The following is a 22,192-nucleotide window of genomic DNA, read 5'->3' as shown; positions in this document are numbered from 1 at the left end:
CTAAGTAGTTTATTCAAGAGGTGTACTTTTCAATTTTATGCTACTTCATACTACTACATTTCTTTGGAAGCTGTCGTCACTTTTCAGATTTAGATTTTACATAATACTGACATACTGTATGACGGGCTTTTCAGGTGTCCATGTGTTGTTAGCATTTCCACCAAAGAGAAAACCAATATAAATTTGTGAAGCAGAACTTTGTTTTGTTTTTTCCCTCGCGTTTCCTATGCCATTAATCATCTCAGGACCCCTGAGATCTATCTTGTGGCCCTTCGGAGGGGGCCCAACTCCCAGGATGGGAACCACTGAACTACCTAACTGTAGGCTTTATAAAGTACTTAAAACTAGCCACACTTTTGACCAGCTACACCAGGAACATGCAACTTACACCCTGATGTATCAGTATTTACAATAATATCATATATAATAACTGTAGCAGTCGCAGGGGGTAATCTTCTGCAGAACGAGTACTTTTACTTTTGATATTTTGCACAATTTGCTGATAATACTTTTACTTTAGTAGTTTGAGTGCAGTATTTTTTACATTGTTATATTGGTACTTTTACTTAAATAAAGGATACTTCCTCCACCACTGAATACCAAATATATATTCAGTGTTGATAGTAGTCATGGTGCACTTTCTTCATGGGAGGGTCCTTCAGAGTGGAGGATGGAGGTCAGGGATATTTCCTGCACTGGGGAACCTCCCTTGAGGGGGCGTGAAGAGCGGGCAGCCACTGCTTTCTGCAGGGCCGGTGGGGCCGGTCTGCCTAATTCCTTAGATTAAAAGCAGCAGTCGGGTGGCTGTAGGTTCCAGAGGCAGCATGAAGACAATCTAAACAGCATCGTGATTAGAAACGTACCGAGCATGTGGCTTTCATTATCTACAGGCTGAACCCACAGCACAACACTGAGTAGCAGGTCTCAGCGTCAATACTGTGCCTGCCAATCAAACACGCAGCCATGAATGTGACATGTTAGACTGATGAGCTTTCCACAACACTGATAAAGACATTTTAGTGGTTAAAGGAGCAAACTGACTATTTCCCTTTTATTATATGCCAGCAATTTGAAGAATAACATTATATTATTTGACATTATAAGGACATGGAATACATTGTAATTAAATGGTTTAAAAAAAACTGTGACCCAACTGTTCAGTCTTTGTCACATTCAGTAAAGCTACAGAATACAGATAGCAGCAGAAATACCTGAGGTTTGGGCTGTAAGTGTTGTGGCAAAGCAATACATGGATTAAACAATAAAAACAACACGCTTATAAGAAAAATACAAAAACAATAAAGTGAATAAAAATAAAAACAGGGAATGAAAATGAGTCATTGTGCATGTAAAACTGCGAAAATGTGCCATAAACCTGACACATTAACAGTTCAGACTTGGTCAACAGCATTTTCAAATACTAGCAGACTGGTTTACATAAGGTGCATGACCATCCACAGAGAATAACATAAAGGCTGTCAGTAAGTAAAAAATGAAAAAGAAGTACATAAAATGAACTTAAAGGAAGTGAACTTCACCTATCTTTTGTTCCAGGCAGATTTTAAAAAATACAAAGATTGCCCTGAAATGCATAAAGTCTAAAAGTCAGTGTGTAGAAAAGAGTGGAACATGAAAAGTTTGTTTTAGCCCGTATGTGCCGAGTTTGGTCTATGTTTGGGAGTTAGAAAGTACAGGAAAATAAACACTACTCTAGAACAACTTAACCATAAATAATCTGCCTGAGGTGATGCTGATTAGCATCTGTCTGTTCCCTCCCTCTGTCCAGTATTCAGTTTCTTTGGCATGCTTTTCCCTTTCTTTGCTCTTGTGCTGAATTTGGGAAAAAGGGGGGCCAGAGGGGGTTAGGAGCTCTGAGCCCATGTGATGACAATGACAGAGAAGCTGATGAGTCCCATAATCAAACCAAAGACCACCAGAAGTGCAGCCTAGAGACACAAAGAGCATAAACAACACAGTTGTAAGAACACAAAATGTAAGCACTGTAGACGGTGAGTAAAATAGGCTCAAAAGAGCATTTAACATATTTGGACAATGTGTAGTTACCCCAATGGAGTTGAAGGATCTGAGGGGTCGGCTGCTGATCTTGAGGTAGAAAAGGCCGGGGAAAACAAACAACAAGCAGCTGGAAGTTGTCGATCCTGGGAAAGAAAGAGGAAAGTCACTTGAAATGCACAGACAACATACTGAATGTCTGATAATAGCAGCTTCATAAACTGTTTGAGCAGCGCTGCGCAATTAATTATGTATGGGCAGATATTGGGATTTTAGCCACCACGATCAATAACTGTGGAATACTGACATCTTGGCTGCTTTTAATGTCTGCTATGGTTGAAAACAGATCCGAATATTTAAAGGTCACAGTTAAGTGACAGTACAGTGTCCGTAAAATAAAAGAAAATTACATTTAGATAATTTATAAAGACCATAATATCTAGCAAAACAAGCATTTCTTTCCCCATATTTCAAAAACATCACATACCCACAACTCCAAACACATTACTGATGTCAGGCACAAAGATGGCCATCAGCAGCACCACACCCAGGATGATTAGAGTTGCAATGATGTGGATCAGCCAGGAGAAGGGCCGTCCTCCACAAATCAGCAAGATCGCAGCCTTACGGGCCTGAAGCACACACACAAACAAAGCTCATTCTAACCAAACAATGACTGAAAGGAGAAAAGAAGGAAACTGGAGTGGTGTCGTTTGGACGGGAAGGAAGTACATGTTGGCAGTAGTGAAAAGGTTATTCTTGATTTGTTTTTTCTCCAATCGCAAAGCAGCAGCTGAGCAAATGTACAGACATACATTTAATATGAAATTCAGCATTATGAATACATTTCACACGCAAAAAAACCCTGCTTAAATTACTAAAACAAATTGTAAAAAAGTGATAAACTTAATAACAACCATTAAAAAGCAGTGATATAAACATACAATGCAAAGAATCAAATAAAACGCAATTCAGAGGCTTGTAAAAAAAAAATGCAGTTGTATTTAAAAATTTCAACCATTTCTTGTTTTTAAGAAGTTGAGTGAAGAATACAAAATGAGGAAACTGGGATACTCTTTGTTATAAGAGTATTCAACGGTCGGTACACTCACAGGGAAGTGAATAAGGGGTACAGTCAGCAACACAGAGAGCAGGATGGCCAATCGAACTGTCATCACCATGATGTCCCGCGGCATATACACGTCGTAGCCAAGCAACAGCTCAGAGTCCACATGAGCTGTGAGCAGGAGACAAGAATAAAGTGAGGGTACAAAGCCAATAGATATGACAGGGCTTGAAAAGTAGTTACAGTAGTGTGTCACTGTGGGCTTACCATAGAAGGTGAGGTAGCCAAACACCGCAGAAATGAGGTAAAGCAGGAAGCTGAGGCTAATACTGACATTTGTAATGTTCTGCATCCTGCTCTTGGTAGGTCTGAAAGACACAAAGACATTCACTGAGCATAATGTTTACATAGCTGGTGAACGATAGAGTTTGTTACTTAAAATTCAAAGTAAAAGGGTAAAGCTGTGTGGCTGCAGCGCTGACCGGTCCAGTTCGCAGTAGATTGGCAGGATAGCCGTGTGGCACAGAAAGGAGAAGGCCATGGTGGGGATGGCGTAGGCACTCTGCAACACACATCAGTCAGAGCGCGGCCGTCATTAACAAATTATCAGCTTACACTGTTACACAGGAGCGAGGGGGCAGGTGGGTCGAGGTATGGTTTGTGTAGTAGTAATTACCATCTGGGCTGCAGAGTGTGGTGATGCAAAGCTCAGGTGTGAACATTCTTGAGTAAGTTCAGTCAGTGGATGGAAATATTACTTAATATTAATATTACGTATTACTTAACACTGTGTAAGTGTGACATTTTAGGATCTTTCCGCAAAACATTGTCAAGTTGTGTTTAAACAACTTGACCAAACATGTGCTTCGTGTAATTCTGCATGCCACATGTACATATGGCCTTTACGTGTAACATAAACATGTGAGTGGCAGCTGCACAGTACACCAGAGTTCCTTACATATACAGCCAAACCTTCATCGGTAAAGAGTATGACTTGTCACCGTATGGTCAAATAACTGCAGCAGATGTACTTTCAACAACTTCTCACTTGCCGCCTCACAGGTTCTACATAGAGAAAAAGGGCTGGTTTCATACACGTACCTTACTGGAGAGGACAAAGAGTTTGGGTGTACATTCTGAGTCAGAGGAATTTGATATCTGGAGAAACAAGGAGAGCAGAGGCAGCGTGTTATTTCTGAGAGGAGATGACTTCTGCAGTGCTGCTGTATAAAGACAAAAAAAAACATAAACCTGGAGTCCATTGCCTGGCTTTGGAGCTAAAAGGGAAACAACCATCTAAGTAAAGCATGCCAGGTCTGAAGCTATACTATGGTCTGTATAATCCCAGAAGGCCAGAGGTCATTTCCAGACTGTTGCAAGGTCACCTGGACTTCCTTCCCCCTCAGGACGGGCACCATTCACCATACACAGCTCTGTGCAGCCTTCTCTGGTCCACAGCAGCCAGAGTTGACACAATCAGTGAACTCAGTCTCCTGGGTTTTGCTCACAATCCTGCAGCCGTGACCGTCTGGTCCAGACTACCTACCTCAGACTTACGCTACCTTATGTATGTGTGTTTGTGTGCATGTGGACAAGCCTAGAAGGAAATTGTTGTTACCTGGAAGGCACCTGAAAGTGTAGTCACATTGTGAGGCAGTGGGCAGGGGATGGACCATTTCTTGACCACAACCTGGAGGGGAGACAACACAACATGTCAACAACAGGAAAGGTTTTTAAATGATTTTGAAGTATATTTAAACTCACCACAACTGCAAAGTACAGCATGAAGAAAAAGGCAATACTACTGGTGTAGCCCAGGAAGCCTGCAGGGGTCAGAGACAAATCTGGTGAGGAACATTTCAAACCAGTCAGGGCAGCACATCAAGATGATACTTGGTCTACCTACTTACCAATTTTAGGCAGAATTGACAGAGGCAGAACAATACAAAGTGTGACCAGGATCAAAAGCAACCTGCCGTCTTCGTACCAGGCACTTCTGGAAAACAAGTGAATTATTAAAAGGCCAAAGCTGAATCAAGCCACATTTCCTATCATCATCATCTCCCTGTAGCAGAGATGGATCTTCAGTGCCTTAAAATGGAAATTTGTCTCCATTTCTTGCTCAAATACAGAGCGACAGATTCATCATGTGGTACGAATTAAGGGCTTTAGCTCTCGCGAACTATAACAATTATGTAATTCTCATGCAAACGTTGTGTCGCTCTGTCATTTGAGACCACATTTCACTTGCCGGGTTTTTAGGAGAGGGGGAATAATATTTTCCTTTGCTGAGGGATAGCCTTGGCGGTTTATTCGGGATTGGGGAGCTGGAGGAGGAGGGGCAGTGCTTGAGGTGACACATGTGGAAGGCATGCTGGCTCCGCTGGGGTCGGGGTCGGGAGGGAAGGGTGCTGCCTGGCGCTGCTGTATGTTGGACCGCAGCGTGGGGTCATGAAGGACTGGCTCCACCACTCTTTATGGGGCTCCCACAGTCAGCAGCACCTGCTCTGACCACATCAACACCCACTGACCCCTGTTTGGCAGTTTCACAGCTGTGGCGTTACCATAGGCGCTGATGGATTTGTCTGCGTCTACACCGTTTCTGCCCTGTAACTGGATGTCAGGGAGACCTTTGCTCTGACCCTGACTCCCTCTTGTCCAATCACTTCTCCTCTAACCTAAGTTTAGCTGAAGCACTCGACCGCAGCTTAGCTAACCCACTTCTCCACTTTTACAGACACAGGGATGTAAAAAAAATCTCCACCACCACTAGAATCCAGCTCGAGGCTTACTGTAAAGGCGCAGGATACCTAGATGAACCGTGAAATGTTCCACATTTCACGCTATAACAAGATGCAGGATAGCTCTCAGTCAAGGTTGGAGTTTGACTGCCAATGAGTCAATCTCCACGTATTGTTGAAGATCAGCATAAATCTGGCCAACGCAGCACAAACCCAAAGACAGCTGTCCACGTCTTTGGCCTTGTTACTGAAACACGACGAGAGAAACTTAAAACAGGACATACACTCCATTATCACGAAGACTAAAAGATTGAGCACGACTGTGTTTTCGCTCTGCCGTGTTATGATGAATGAGCCAGAAAAAAGAAACGCGCTTTAATATAAAACAACTCGTTTATTTAGGCTTTGATGGACTTGAGTATGCATCTGTTAACATCCCAAAGCCACTCATTAACAGAAATGTTTTGTTTCCCTCAGCAGCAAGCTGTAATTAGAATGGCAAAACTGATATCCCCTTGTATCAGTCTGATTCCGGGGGAACATGTGCGAGAGATTTGGGGGTGAAAGGAGAGCACTAATACAAAGCAGCTGTGTGTGGAAGATTCAGATGTTGACGGATTGGGCTGAGAGCAGCTACAACTCTTGCTTAAACCAGTGTGGCCAATAATAAAGTGATAGAAGTTACATTCTTGGCCCGGGGACTCCTCCATGTTGGCGTGGAGCTGCAGGCTCGTCCACGTAGGCCAATGAAAGACACCGGCTGCTGATGATGGGTGATGAATGGCTCTCTATCATAAATACATTTCCTCTGGGCATGCTTCAGGCTATACAACACAGAGCGCACAAGCTCCCCTCCGATCGCTCACAGACAAAGTATTAGCAGTGTGCTGTGGTTTGGTGAGAGATCTTCTTCCACCGCATTATTCATACGTTTCTCATTGCCCGACTAATTCCAGTTTGTGTAGCTTTGTGGTGAAAACGTGTCAAATTTGACTTATTTGAAGGCTAAAGGTATAATCTATAACATCATGGGAACAGGAGTGACTCATTCGTTATCTTAGTGCAGCTAATCTAAAAGAATGACTTGGTTTTACCCGCAGCCGTGACAGATTTTGACCCAAATTTCCTTATTGGTTAGAGAGGGAGCTCACAGTTCTGCATGTACCCACCCTGTGCTGCCTGGGCTCAGGAGGCTGTTGATGGCTGCAGGAAGCTCCGACTTCAAGATGAACAAATAGGATGACATGGCTGGGGGAAGACAGGAAAAAAAAAGCTTCAGAAAATGTTTTTTTTAACTAAATAAACAAAAAAAGCACACAAACATGCCAAACTATTAAATCATAAACACAGCAGATGACTGTATGTTGACATAAGCAATCCTACATTGCTGTGTGAGGGTGATGTGTTTTCCAGTGCGAGTAAATGGAAGGCAGGGCGGAGGGGGTACCGTGGCTCTGAGTTAATGCAGATGGGTGGGGCGGGCAGCTCAAGGGGATCATCAGAAAAGCCCTCAGTGCAGAGGAGCAGACGTTATGCAGATCTTCCAACTGCTGGAGACTGGGATCAGCAGCCGGGATGAAGAAGTGTGACGGGGGAAGGAATGCTAACAATAATGATCTCTGACGCTAATCCAGGTATTTCTCCCCCTGCTCCACCTCACTAGGAAACAGGATATTATCAGCCTCAGAAGGGCTCCAACATCCTTCCATGACAGCCAGTCAGAGAGGGGAGCGGGGTCACTTCCCGAGGGTCATGCCAGCCCCAAAAACACCAGGAGGAAAATGGGAAAGGGGACATGGAGATTGCAGTGGGTGGAGAGGATGTTTCTGGTTGATTCAGATGCAGTGTGTGGTCATAAAGGGGGAGAAAGTTAAGGGATTTCAGTTTGTGAAGCCAGGCAGAGCCAGAGTTAGCTGGGACCTTATTGCCCCTGGGGCAGGTCTTGCACTCGCCGTTAAATAAGCCTAGACCATAATCCCTCAGATCCTGTCTTTGTTTATGAAAGAAAATTCCTTCAATAACCCTCCAGCCCACACAGACACTCACTCTGCGAATAACTAATGCCATTTATAAGCACTAAAATCTGTCAATACGAGATTGTTCTGAGGCAGCAGTTTCTTTAGTGTTTTTGCCAAAAAGTTTCCCTGCAAACGTTCATCCAGAAATGTAAAAACAAAAATCTTTTCAACCACATTAAACCCACACAGACACGCTGACAGGGATCACACAACAGGCATGGTGCAATGGTTTAGTTTCATGCAGTTGGTTACTGTAAGCACAATAACACTTTCATGGGAATTCCTGCTGGGGTAATACTTACATCTCTAAACAAAAAAAAGGCCCTTGAGTGAAGAAAAAGGATTGTTATTGGCCAAGTGCTAGAAAGACATTCTAATAATAAAGCATGCATGTAAAAATTCATTGAAAATTTGATGTAAACCTTCTGTGTGTGGTCAGCGAACAGTGGGAGAGTGTGTTCAACATAAGACAGAGACACTTTCATTTTATTAAGAGCGAGGGGAGAGGCAGGCTGTGAGAGCCCTGGGCTGGTCAGTAATTAAGGTCAATTGGCCCATCAGGCTTTGGCAGTACAGATGAATGTTTACCCAGAGTGAGGCTAATTGCACTCTTATAAAAGGGGCCCGGGGTGTAGACAGATGCATGCTGGAGTGCTGGCTCTCACACTCTCACACACACTGCCCCATGCTGGGAAAACCACAAACATACCAGAGGGCACGGCAATAATCCACTCAGCCGTGCCACTAATGACTGCAGAGGAGCTATCACCTCAGCTCTCCGCTGTCTGAGGAGTGCAGTTTGTGGCTGAGGGACGCATGGAGATGGTAGTAGGAAAGAAGTGGGGGTGGAGTAAATAAAGGGAGGGGTCCCATTAGGTTACTCAACACTGGGTGGGTTTACCATCAGTGATCAATTAGACGAGAAGTCAGGTTTCAGGCTCAGGGGAGGGGGCCGAGAGGACAGCGGCTATGGGGTCAAAGGTTATCAGGGAATCCAGATAATATCCTTACAGGAAGGAGGGAGTAAACCTGAGCACAGAGGCTTCTGATCACCAGTAGGAGGCACCGTCTGCCTCCAAAATAAACTGGCCATAGGCTGACCCTGCAGCACTCTGCACCCTCTTCACCACTTGGCATCTATAACAACCACAAAATCTGTTCATGCCAAAATAATGTGTGTGACTGTACAGTGAAATGGGAGCGGACTTACCACCAATATTTTGGACAATAATGGCAATTCCAACCAGAACCTAAAAAGAGTTTTGAAAAGGTGGTTAGTGTGAATATGTCTTCTGGTCATGTTGAAAATATAAGTGAGAGAGTTCCTTTTTTTTTTTTGACAAAGTCAGACTAATCCAAAAGACAACACCTACTTTTCCTGTTTTTTTCAAGGCTCTCTCCCCAAGCTCTTCATATGAATTGATACCTATGAAAAACAATCAGACACAATCGACCACTTAAAAGAGAACACCGCCTATTTTTTATAATGGACAGGATAAAAATCAATGCAGCAGAACAAGAGATATTATCTTTTTTATTCCACACATTCTTCTAATTTGTCAAAACCAGGTGCCTGCATTACCCACGATGCAACTCAACTGCTGACTCTTCAGTCGGAGATGCAGGTGAGTTATGCTAGTAGCAGCTAATGTAGCCTCGAGCTTCTAGCCTCAAGCAGAGATGAGGAGCGGGCTACAGAGGTCTGGTAAGCTTTTCAAATTCATAGTTTTCCAACTGATGTTGACTCAAGACACAACACTTAAAGAAATGTATCAGACTTCTGGAGCCACATAAGGCTTTACACACACATATGCAATGTGTAAAATTGGTGGAGTTACCTTTCAAAGATGATCAAAAATCAGGATGGGATGTCCCTGCTCTCAGGAAACAGTATTTGCGTGGTAATTTATAGAGGACACAATTATCTCTTTTTATCTTGTCTCTTAGCTCGTTTTACCCTTTTTAAACATTATGTAAACCTCATAATCACCTGATTCAATCACAACTGGGAAGTAAATAAAGACAAAAGACACGAAGAGATAGCATGGCCATAGACAACATATCAGCTAGTGTCCCTGAACAATGATCTAATCATGAGTGAGTCCATGGTGTGGGTAAAAAAACCTCAAAGGTACAGGTATGTGCTTATCTAAAGTTAGAGTGTGTGTCCATTGTGAGTCGCTCACCTGTTTGGTCACATAGCTTCAGAAGGAGATGTATAGAGTACGCTGCCAGGCTGGACACTATTACTAACAGGATACTAGAGAGGAAAGATACATAGAACAGCAATGAGAGTACATGTAGTTGCATTTATGTCTGATTGATTTAAGAAGCTGTCAGATATTTAAACTGCACTGTGGTATAAGGTGTAATGACAGCAGTCTTACCAAAAACCAACTATTCCAGTGCTAGCCATAGCGTAAGCTAGACCCAGTATGCCGCTGCCCATGATGGCATTCATCAGGTTAAACACAGAGGAGGCAAAGGAGGCTCCTTTGGTTCTGGTCTGCACTGATCCCTGCACACACAGCAGAGATAACATTTAGATAAAAGATGTAAACAATGAGTGTGAAGACAAAAGGAGCAGAAGAAGAAATCTGCTTGTTTTTGTAGGAGATTTATGAGAATTGCTCCTGACAGCATTAAGAACAACTGGCCGGCCCTGATGATGGATGTCATAAAACAACACCGCAGTGGCATGCAGGATCGGGGAATGGAAATGGGAAAGGATGGGGTGGGATTTGAGCTGCTGGCTGTGGGACAGCTGCCTGAGCTCAGGATAAGGGGAGCTGCCCAAACTGCTTGACCTCTCTAATAGGGGATATCCTGGAGAGAACAAGTGGCAACTCTGGTGTCAGTGTCACAACAAGCTTGGATTGACCTGCGGACTGCTGAATCCGAATCACCCTGGGTTACAGTACTGAAAGACAGGAAGTAAACTATGACACCAGATGGAAATATAGACTGGCTGCAATATAAAATTATAATGCAGCAAATTAAATTAAACTAATTTGAAAATACTGAGAGAGTGATTTCTAAAATAAATATGCACTGGCAAAATAATATGACAAACAATTGAATATATTCATCACCAGCTTACTCCTGTTCAGGGTCACAGAGGGGGACGGCTAACCTAGCATGTATGGTCACGAGTCCAGAGTGCTGAGTGAGGCCCACCAGTAATCTAGACAAATCACTGCTCATCTCACCTGATTCCTTTTCTATTTTATCTGGTCTTTGGTTTCAGATTGGTGATAGGATTCATCCATATAACATGATCACTGTCAAGGTATTTGTAGTAACTTGACATGACAATGTGTCATTAAATGCATGGCTGCTTCTACTGTCACCACTTCCTGTGGCGTGTTTCTGCCCAAATGAAACAAATTATGTCAGATTACTCATTACTACTGACGAACCCTGCAAAAACACTACAGGGATCCACATTTCCCTGCTTCTACACATCCACCAAAAATGTTGTTCCTATACGTAAAACCTAATTTGTAAATCTGAACCATTTACTCTTTACTCTTTTGTTCAACAACAGAGAGACAGACCACATGCCAATGTCTCAACTATCACAATTAGTGTTGATGTCTTGATTGGGATGTAGCTGCCACTGAGGTAACCAGCGTTATGTCCTCTTTACTGCTGTGGAGAATTTATAAATTTCAACAACCTGAGGAGGAGTTTACATTCAGTACAGAAAAATTACTCAGTGTGTGCTTTTCAAGGCTGAATCTGATGGCCTTTAGACTCAATATGTTTAAATGCAATTCAGTGAAATTCAAATAAAATGAAGGGATTTAGCATGTAGACTTTGGAGTGCTCCCCCCAGAGCCACAGAACATATTATATAAGTGCTTTTATGAGCTGAGCGGTACAAATCATGACAAGAAAAATGAATGTCTTGTGTAAAATCAGTTGACTTCCCTTTTAAGTGTGTTTACATATTTGCATAAAGGTTAATACATATAAATACAGATATATCCTCATTGGAAAAATTTCATTGTAATACCAAAGTGTAGTTTCTGTTTTATGGTGGACTTTCCCTGTAAGTGCTGACAGAGGCAGAAAGCAGAAAGGAAACTAAAAATGCAGAAAATGCACGTGATGTCTGTCATAACCAACATTTTGAGGGTCAACTTCGTTGACTGACAGTTTACCTGTGCATGAAAACGCTACTGCTGCTTATTCCTGAAGTTCACATATTTAGACTGGAGCACTGTTCCTTAGCTGTGAGATACATGGTGCTGTTTTAGTACTTACATTTGTTAATAAAGGTGTAGTTTCGTTGCCTTCGGTGTCCTCGGTGGTGCATTCACGATATAAATCTGTGTTTGCATTTACATTGATGCTCATTTTCTACTCTCGAAAACTCAGGGCACAAACTCCAACAAACTGTCTCGTGCCAAACTTCCCCAGTTAGCGTGACGACGTAACGCCTCAGAGTTATGATACCATCTTCTCTTAGTTCACTTTTAAACTCTCCTCTTATCAACTTGTCAGCTGCTGTCAGTTGTTGTTGATCATGCGTCACGTGCCCCTCTTTTCCGTCGCATTTTATACGTCAGAGAGAAGCCTGCCCAATCAGACAGCGACTCTCCGCTCGTTTGACCAATTACCAGTCGGCTCTGGTCGACCGCGGATGACGCATTTCAAGCATGCCGGAGAACGGAGGATGTTGAGGTGAGCTCTGAATGAGAGTTTTCTCGAAAATAACAGCATAATTATGATTTATTTACACGTCTGTTGCTCCGTTTTGTTAAATCAAACACAGTTCACAGTTACGATGTGTTTCTGTACTTTTCTGCGTCAAAACAGCAGCTTTTTTGTCATTTCAGACTCCTCTCCAGAGTCCTTACATCTACACAAACTCAAAGAAGCCTAAGATCTGCCGCTGTGCACCGGAGCCTGTGCTCTGCAGCCTCGCTGCCAGCCTCAGCTCGTTCTGGCTTTGCTGTGAAGCCCATAATGGAGCCTAAGCTGTACCGGCCCCCTCCAGAGGTACGGGGTATGACCTCTCTGGACAAAGAGGCCTTCACACAGACCATTACTGTCCCAGCTCTACGGGTGCCCACTGGGGTCTTAAACAAAGTGGTAAAGAGCCTGAGAAAGTCAACCATCCAGCGCCCAGGGGTGCCCAGAGTGGTACAAGATAAAGAAGAGAGTAGTGACTTTCGTTTAGTCCTGTTGGACCCCCACATCGTGTCCTCGCCAAGCTCCTTCAGGGAAGCTGAAGCTGAGGCTCTGAGGTCATTTGGTGTCGCTGAGGAGCTGCAGTACTACGAGCTGCAGCTCACCTATCACAACCTGAAGAGTGAAGAAGTGCTGGAGGCTGTGCTCCCTCAGGGTCAGGATGTGACCTCTGGGTTTAGTCGAGTGGGACACATCGCACACATGAACCTCAGGGACCACCAGCTCCCGTACAAGAACCTCATAGGTGAGAGAAGGCAACAGATGGATTTCAGTACAAAGTAACACACAGATGGGGAAAATTAAAGGAAACCCCAACATGAGGGTGTTTCAGTTCAAGTCTCTGGATGTTTAGTGGAGGAATGAACACAAATGAAAAATAGTCCCATTTTGTGTTTTGATGGTAGTGGAGAGCGCTGCTGTGCCTGTTGCTACAAAATCTCCCATAGATGTCCCAGTTGGTTTTATAAATCACATAATTTTCATACTGATCAAAGCATTCGGTGACTTGTATGGAAGCATCTGCATTTATTATGTTTCTCCACTCATTTATTTAGGTTTTACCTTTCATTCTTCACCTGTCCTTACATACGTTTCGGTCAGATGTTTGTTATGAAGTCATATTTATTGCTAACGTTGTGGTTCCTTCCACTGTAGGTCAAGTCATCATGGACAAAAACCCTGGTGTTACCTGTGTGGTCAACAAGACAAACATGATCGACTCCACTTACCGCAACTTCAAAATGGAGGTGCTGGCTGGAGAGGAGAATATGGTTGCCAAAGTAGGTTAAATCACAAATGTGCAATTATTTCATGTTAATGATACACACATACTGACATAGCACCTTCCATTTGTACTCAAATATATTCAGATCATTGACTGATGATTGATATCATTTAATCTGTGATGCAGGTGAAAGAAAATGGGGTGACGTACGAGTTTGATTTTTCTCGTGTTTACTGGAATCCCCGGCTGAGCACAGAGCACCAGCGCGTGGTGCAACTCGTCAAACGTGGCGACACGGTGTTTGATGTGTTTGCTGGCGTTGGACCCTTCGCTGTCCCAGCTGCCCGCTCGGGTGCCAACGTGTTGGCCAACGATCTCAACCCAGAGTCCTACCGATGGCTTCAGCACAACTCCAAGCTCAACAAGGTGGAGAGCAAAGTCAGAAGCTTCAACCTGGACGGCAGAGCGTTCATCCAGGGGCCAGTGAGGCAGGAGCTGCCCGCGCTGCTGAAGGGAAAAGCCGGTGTTCATGTAGTGATGAACCTGCCTGCCTTGGCTCTGGAGTTCCTGGATGCATTCAGAGGCCTGTTGCACCAGGAATCTTCCTGTGATGAGAACCTACCCACAGTGCACTGCTACGGTTTCTCTAAAGATGACAACCCTGAGACGGATGTGGTGAAGAGGGCTTCCTGCAGCCTCGGGTTCCCTCTGGAGGACCGATGTTCTGTGCATTTTGTGCGTAATGTAGCTCCCAACAAGGATATGATGTGTGTGAGATTCACACTCCCTAAAGAGGTCCTCTTCAGCAGTGATCGCGAACAGACAGGTGAGAGTTAATTCATAAATCAGTGAGGAACTTAGTAATTAATTGGGAGATCTTTGACAACAGAGAATTGCAGAGGAATCTTCACATCCCTGTTCTCCAAGTATGAGGCTAAACTCTAGTACGCCTCACAGGATGCCTTCGACAAAAAAAACATACATAACAAGTCTTTTTTTTCTTCTTATCCGTTTATAAGTATAATACTACTTCATTGAATCATTTGTCAAGTGAAAATGCCATTTAAGATAATCATCAGATTAACAGATGATGAAAATAATCTTTTGCTGCAGCCCTAAAGATTATTTTCCACTATTCAATTCTAAACAGATGTTGTTTATCCACAGAGCCTTCAGCAGAACCACCGCCAAAGAGACAGAAGTGTGAAGAAGCTACAGATTCAACGTAATCATATCGACGCAGCACTATCAGGAATGCAAGGAAACATGAGTTGTGAATTTGTTTTTGTTTTTTTGTTTTGTTTTTAACAAACTGAGTTTTACTGATGCTTTTATTACAGATGTTGTTGCATCTTGTTATAAGAAATCAGAATGTATTAGAACTATTATTATTATTATTATTAGCTTGGTATCATTCCTCCTATGTTGTTTCACTTTTAAATAAAAATATGGACAGGATCTCAGTGTTCATTGTGATTTATTTAAATATAAAACACAAAATATAAAAAGACAAAAACACCTTGACCAAAGATCAGTCACTTTCCTCCACAGCAGCTCTCTGTGGTTTTTATAGTCCTTTTAGTCACATTTCTAATCAGTGGCTGTTCTGGATGTGTTCAGCCTTTCGAAGGGAACAGCCCACTGAGAGCATCCTGAATAGCTCGATGACACGCCAAAGCTGAAGAGTATCCTCCAGCTGTGTCCTGAGGCATGGCAGCCCGCACGTGGTTCAGATACCTGAGAACACACAGAAAGCCACGGTCAGTGAGGTATTTTGTAAATAATATGACTGACTGGCAGCCGGAGAGCTGGTTTCAAAAGTAGTTCCTGTGAGTGTAACTTGAGTGTAAGTTTATTCTTCATTAAATCCACACTTAAAGTTATTTTTTCTGGCTCTACGCGACCCTTTGGCCCTTTGATGATATTGACGAAGACAGACATACCCATACACTAACACTGGAACACCTTGTGCCTAAAAGCCTCTCCAACATGGCTCTATTAAAGTATTATGGGTGTCTTTTATTTTTTAAGTGCTTACAGATGTATCCTGCCAAAGCCCCTTTTCAGGTTCTTAAGCGAACCCAAAAGTCACTGTTTATTTTCACATCATGCACAGACAGAAAAACAGTCGAGCTGTTAATTTGGACTCCACATCTTGTCCCCACCATGAGAGATGCCCCTCTACTTATGAATTGTGTGTGTGTAGGGGTGGTTGACCTGTGTCCCCACCCACTCTAATCCTTCCTCCACTCTTTTGTGCTGTCAAGAAGTGGTCATTGGGGGAGAAACCTGCACACATGTTCTGTACTGCTTTCCTGTAGCATCGGACTACAAAGCTAAAAAAGTCCTCCAGCAACTGAGACAACACGTAGCCTTGCCTGTCAATACTGTCTCCCCCTGCACCCCCTACCCTGCGGAAACCATAGTCCAGGCAGAAAGGGCTAAAGCCCTCACACGAGTCTGGCTTTGTGGCCCCTGTTCCTGTGAGCCGGGGGAAACTTCAAAGTGAAACGGGAATCAAGAGCACAGGCAGCCCTCTGTGATTTCTGTGCCCATTCAAGCTGCTTTACAGAGTAACCTAACACCTGTGGGGAGGCTCAGAGAGACTGAGAGAGTTGAGGCGTGTGTGTGAGAATGAGAGATGGACAGGGAGGAAAAAGGTGTTGGGTGAGACTACACGCTGAATAGATCATATTTTGCTTTGGTGTTTTATGATTCTACGAGGTGCTTTGTTCGTAATGCAATAAAACCTTCACTGAAAATAAAAGTTGAAACATATTCGCTAGCATGACTGTGACACAAAGTCAAACATTCACGATATATCGCACAAGATGACCTTGTCCTGTCTTACTATAGACAGTGAAAGTGAGAAGAGGAGCAGCAAGAGATGTCAATCAGGTCTTGCACATAAAGACCACTCATCACCCACTAGAGAAACAACACACAAGTTCAAAACAGGAGGCCCAGTGATTAATAATAACTTCATTAGGCCCAAGCTGCTGTAGCCTGTCCTTCAGAGCACTTGAGGGAGGTCTTCTCATATGGCTTCCTGCATCAGATGAGTGCTATCTATTGATTATATTGTACTGGGCCTTTTTAATGGTGAAAAAAGTGGGCTATTTACAGCCCGGCTAAGTCTGCTCTTCCTGCTAATCTAATCCCCAAGCTACTCATGTGGTCATTCCTTCCAAGAAAGCTGAGAGCTCTGTGTAACTTTATACCTGCCTGCCCCTAAGGAGAGAGAGAGCAGGAGAGCAAAAGGAGAACATGAAGGAAGAGGGTGAGTGGTGGGGGTGGGGTGGGAAGTAGAAGAAAGAGGAGGGAGGATATGAGGTGAAATCACCTTTGGGTATCATCATTGCGAACCCTCTTCTCTTAAACCAACCCTGTCTGCCCTCTGCTCACCCCTAACACCCGAGGTTAGTTCAGTTCTGCTCCATTAACTCGGCAGCAACATCCGCATCTTCCTGTAAAAAGCCAGCCGCATACATGTACATACACATGACCGGCTATAGATGTTCGTGAAGCTGAAAGATAGACTCGACTCTTTTCACATGACTGCACTCGACAATGCTGAAACATTAAGAGTGGACTGACGACACTGACTCAGACGTGCGACAACATGAACTGCATTAAAAATGTGCACGCACTCGCCTACAAAATACAAGCAGGCTCTTTACACTGCCTTCAATCATAAAACACACACACTATGAAACAGACGCTTCGAGCCCCTCTGAAGCTACTGTGTGCACTCACACTCTCCACGCCCTCCCACACCATCACCCCCCCCCCCCCACCCTCTTTCTCCCTTTCTCTCTGAGGACTGGACTGCCTTTTGTTCGCAGGGCCCTGAAACCCAAGCCGTTTCGGCCGGTAACATCTTTCACTCTCCGGGCCCCACTGGAGCATTAGCTGCAACTCGATATGGGTCTTTTCAAAGCCTCGTATTATTGGGTAAATATGGGTCACTTTGGACTGGCCCATTATGTCGCTTGGGGGGGAGTGGGAAAAGACGAGTGCAGGTGACGAAGACAACTGAATGACACAGTACAACAGTGTGCGTGTCAGACTGCAATTGCCACAAGGGAATATGACAGCGGTTTTCCATTAGTATACACACTGAAAGGAGTAATATATGTTATGCCAGATTTTTTTTCTCAGATGAACATCTCTTCTTTCACCATAACAATGGGCATGAATTACTGTAATATTCATTTAGAATCAACAGCAGCACGAGTGTCGGAGTTGTTTTTGTATTCTCAAAAGCATGATAGATGATAAAGTGCTTGCATTATTTCTCAACCTCCACTCATACCATCTGCTATTACCCCTTTCTTTCAAAAAGCCATGTGCAGTTGGATCAAAACTGTTCAGAGCTAACAGTCTTTTTCCACTTGGGTCTGGAACTCTGAATACCTGGGCAATGTCTCCTGTTAATGCTAATAACGGTCAGAGATTTTTCCTGACGGGACCCCGAAAGTATTCCTCACTCCGGCTGCCTGGAAAACACCGCACAGCCCCGTCTCTAATTCAAAGTGAAAAGATAAGTGGCGAAATGTTCCGGCGGGTTCTGCGTGATTTCCAGCTGAGAATGCGTGGCTCCTCTTTGTGTTTGGATCTGCGATGCTTAGGTTCTTCAGGGAAATAGCTGCAAGGAGCAGATATCAGACAGAGGTGCAGGCTGCGTTGGGCCTCTTGTCTAGACTCCATGTGTTGGCTGGAATTGGATTAAGAAGAGCTGTGGAAGCCCGGGCTTGATGGAAAACAAAAGAGAGGCCTGTAGTGCTACGATGGCCATCTAAGCAAGCAGACACTTAATCAACATACAGACCACAGAGCAGACGCACGGGACAATGGAGCAATCTTCATCAGCCTTAAACAACGCTCACTGTAGAATTACTGTATGTGGTTTGGCTGCTTTCACACATGGAGACTTAACATTCCATCATACAGCAAGTTCAAAGAAGCTGAACTGGCTCCCACAATGGATCAGAAAACATGAGGCAGTATCTGAATGAATGGGATTTTGTGAGAGAATCCATAAATTCTGAAGTCCGGCAGCTCTTTCATTTCCCCTTCCAAACACTGACCTGAGACTGAGGCTACAGCTTGGCAACTGTCCGCTTTCACAGCTCCACCCTTACTGATCCAGGGTCAGCATTTGTTTTTACTTCACAAAAGGATGAGAGACATTTTGGATTCAGCTTGCCGTCAGCAGGATTCACGACCCAAACGGGGTACATTGACTTTCAGGCAGTTGGAGAGATAAACTCAGAATCAACACGGGAAAGAAAAATGACATCTACAAAGATAAATCAATAAAACCTACCCTACCTGAGACCGCTCCAAGGACTGAAGCCTCATTAGCTATGTTTATTAAAGCGAAGAAGCCTAGACTAGTGTGTTGAGTGCACAAAGAGGGCAGCTGACAAGCACAGGCCAGGCTATATCTGAACAGAGGCTGCCCCATACTTCTGAAAGGCCAGTCATGAGGCTGCTGGATGGCAGTGTGAATGTCCGGAAGTCTTCCTTTAGCGCTCTGCTCCGGCAGCGGTTGAGGATTCCTGGCCTGGAAATGATGGGGGCTGTAGGAGGGGGCAGCAGAGCCACACACCTGCCAGATGATTTGTCATTATAGAGGGGTCAGCACTCAGCTGTCACCCCCTAATCACCCATCCTACCCCTTAAGTCAACCCCCCTTCACCCCCCAAACTCCACTCCAGTCCTCCAAAAACACCCCCTGCATTCCTCAGGCAGCTCCGGTTTCACTCACAGCACATCTACCCCATCTGCCCCTCCTTCCTACACTCTACCCTGAGAGAAAATGTACCCCTGTGAGAGACACAGCACACTGAGCGCATTGTGTGGATGTGCGATGTGTGCTTATGCCCCCATGTGTGTCTACACAATTCACATGTGTGTGAATACATGTTTATCTAAGGGCAGAGCTGTTTGTATCGATACCGATGTCGAACCGATGGAGCAGAATTTTACCTGTGGAGAACGTGTGAATTGGTCCAGGCTGCAGTCCAGAAACAAAACTCCCCGCAGACAAGCCAAACACAGAGGACTCTCACAGGTATACTATATCTGTCAACAGTGGTCTTTCATCACCACAGGTCATAGGTCACACTCTTTTCCATTGAACGCAGCTTCCTCTGGGACATAAGAGTGTGTGAGACAGATCCTCAGCCATTAGCCTACCCACTGTCCACCAGATTATCTCAAGTTGTACACTGTGAGTGTGTCTGAGGGGGGCTCAATGCGGTTACATCATAACCTCACGAGCCTACAGGCCCCTTATCCATTATCATGTGTCTTATCATCACCACCGACAGGCTGAGTCTGTCCTCTCTGTATCCCAAAAAGAGAGGAGAGGGGAGGTGGGTATCGCTAACACTTGGTTAAGTTAAGGGGAGAACATGTTTAGAGTGTTAACAGAAGCTTTATATGACACTTGACATTGACGCTTATAGAAATACATTCTCATTTGGAGTGACTGACAATCTGCAAGTTGTCCTCAAGAAGGCAGCTTGTTGGTATCAGTGATAACGAGTAAGGTACACTTGTTTTGTGTCTCTGAAAGACAGCATTGCGGGGTTGGTCACGACAAAGGCCTATTGTTCTACTTATGCCCAAACTTCCCTTCCTGGTCCATGCGTCACCTGTCACTACTCATCCAAGGCTAGCTTATGTCTTGGCCCTGCACCTCCTCTGTCTAACCTGATGGAGGCAGTAGAGGCTGGCTGACTGGCTGGGCCACTGGCTTCACACCTAACCGCAGCAGCAGCCGTGGGGCTTGGAGAGGCATCACACACCCTGCTAGCCACTTGATACAGAGAGCATCTTTCTTTCGTCTCCTGAGCTGCCACTTGATAACTCTGCCCCCTGGAGAGCTTAGAGGAAGGAGGAGGTGGGTAAACCAGACTGGAGAAGGGGGATAATGACATGACATCAGTGTCATCGTTAACCAAATGGGGCCGTAAACAATGAAAGGACATATGCTGTTCAGTGAATGGCTGCTAGCATAAGGCACACCCATACATACACACAGCAAAGGAGCCTTGACAGTTAGATGTAACATTCTGGGATTACAGCAGCGATACAGAGAGGAAGAATAGTTTTCCCGGGGGGGGGGGGGGCTCCACAGGTATCAGTTACTGAAGCACCTCAAGCACTAGAGAGAGGATTTCAATTAGGGAGAAAGATGGGAAAAGAGCAAAGACAGGGGGATGGAGGAAAACAAAAAAGGCAGGGAAAAGTACAGCAGGAGGAGTGTGATAATTCATACATCATAGTGGAGAAGCACCTCCTACCATGAGGTGTGCGTGGCAAGTCCCCACAGCCAAGCCCCACATGACGGGAGTTTGTTTTCTTTCACTAGCTCTTAAGAGGGGAAAATGAGCCAGCTAATCCCCCTGTACATTGCCGGGCCCGTTGCCCCAGGGGCAAAGAGTGGGGAGAGGCCCAGAGTTCAGATGTGTTTGACAAACTGTGTGCACATAGTTATGAGCACCATCAGACTCAAAATCAAAGCATGCCACCCTAGACAGCGCGCGGCTGCTTTGCAAACCTCTACACAGATCAGTGTGTTAAAATAGTCAGGAGACATCACCTCACCCTCCGCTGGGTGTTGACCCTGTCGCCTCTAGGCTGTGACACAAATAAACCTGGAGGAGGCAAGAGACATCGTTATCCTCGGAGTTCCCTGCCCGCTGGTGTCTCCTTCACTGGCCTGGTTTGGACTGGCCAGGGTTCATCTCGGGAGGAGACTGCTGGTCTGTCTGGCACATGGCCCACAGAGGGAAAACAATAACACTAAAAGTAGACCTCTTTCAGATGACCAGAATACACACAAGACAAATGTTTCTCCCGCTCTGTCATTCTGTAATGCTCCCTCTGTTTCCGCCCGCTCTTTGGGTCAGAAATGACTCACCCACAAGTAAAAAGCCTCCGGTCAACTACAGCGCGTGCTTATTTTGACTCATACTTCAAGAGAAGATCAATATTTGTACAGATCTATGGGAGGGAATACAATAGTGATGTGGCCTCCACCAGCTCTGTCTGTTAATGGTCTGTTTACTGAGACAGACGGGATAATGGCCTGGGTGGGGGCTGGTGGAGAATCAGACGGTGGCCACGCTCCACTCTGTTTCTGATCTGGTTAGTAACGAAGAAAGCAAGCATCTACAGTACAAGAAGCTGAGCATCAAAGCAAGGTGGTGGCTGGATGCTGTGAATGGAGATGGAGCATTCTGTTGACACAGACAGGTTTGCAAGTCAAATATCTGGACTTGATCCTCCACACTTTTATAGTGCCTGCACTCTCTTTTGGCTATGCAAATTTTAAATCTGTGAGCCCCACGGCTGCAGTCAAGCTCTTAGATCTAAGCTATGGAAACACTTAAATGGTCAGAGAAGCACTGCATTG

General features: G+C 44.6%; 3 protein-coding genes across 4 annotated transcripts in view; 1 reads left to right on the top strand and 2 right to left on the bottom strand.

Moving 5' to 3' along the window:
* Positions 1 to 1,695: 1,695 nt before the first annotated feature.
* Positions 1,696 to 12,200, bottom strand: slc38a6 (solute carrier family 38 member 6). The gene is made up of 16 exons (XM_070920783.1): positions 12,108 to 12,200; positions 10,226 to 10,356; positions 10,025 to 10,098; positions 9,212 to 9,264; positions 9,049 to 9,088; positions 6,990 to 7,068; positions 4,990 to 5,075; positions 4,844 to 4,902; positions 4,698 to 4,769; positions 4,181 to 4,237; positions 3,562 to 3,641; positions 3,347 to 3,447; positions 3,126 to 3,250; positions 2,501 to 2,645; positions 2,065 to 2,159; positions 1,696 to 1,946 (listed from the first exon to the last, which is right to left on the bottom strand). Exons 1-16 carry the CDS (start codon positions 12,198 to 12,200, stop codon positions 1,863 to 1,865), a joined length of 1,374 nt encoding a protein of 457 aa, XP_070776884.1. The 3' UTR covers positions 1,696 to 1,862.
* A 286-nt stretch (positions 12,201 to 12,486) lies between these two features.
* trmt5 (tRNA methyltransferase 5) lies at positions 12,487 to 15,078 on the top strand. The gene is made up of 5 exons (XM_070920851.1): positions 12,487 to 12,527; positions 12,683 to 13,281; positions 13,692 to 13,816; positions 13,948 to 14,587; positions 14,929 to 15,078. Exons 1-5 carry the CDS (start codon positions 12,487 to 12,489, stop codon positions 14,988 to 14,990), a joined length of 1,467 nt encoding a protein of 488 aa, XP_070776952.1. The 3' UTR covers positions 14,991 to 15,078.
* A 143-nt stretch (positions 15,079 to 15,221) lies between these two features.
* The window catches only part of mnat1 (MNAT1 component of CDK activating kinase), a 31,373-nt gene continuing 24,402 nt past the window's right edge, over positions 15,222 to 22,192 (bottom strand). For both annotated transcript variants that reach the window (XM_070920566.1, XM_070920567.1), the window contains one exon: positions 15,222 to 15,498. In XM_070920566.1, the coding sequence (XP_070776667.1) occupies positions 15,378 to 15,498 (121 nt within the window). In that variant the 3' untranslated portion in view covers positions 15,222 to 15,377. The remainder of the gene's footprint in view (positions 15,499 to 22,192) is intronic.

The sequence above is a fragment of the Enoplosus armatus genome, chromosome 15 (assembly GCF_043641665.1).
Source record: "Enoplosus armatus isolate fEnoArm2 chromosome 15, fEnoArm2.hap1, whole genome shotgun sequence".
NCBI classification, from domain to species: Eukaryota; Metazoa; Chordata; class Actinopteri; order Centrarchiformes; family Enoplosidae; genus Enoplosus; species Enoplosus armatus.
Note: the sequence above shows the minus strand (reverse complement) of the source record. Positions and strands in the feature narration are given on the sequence as shown.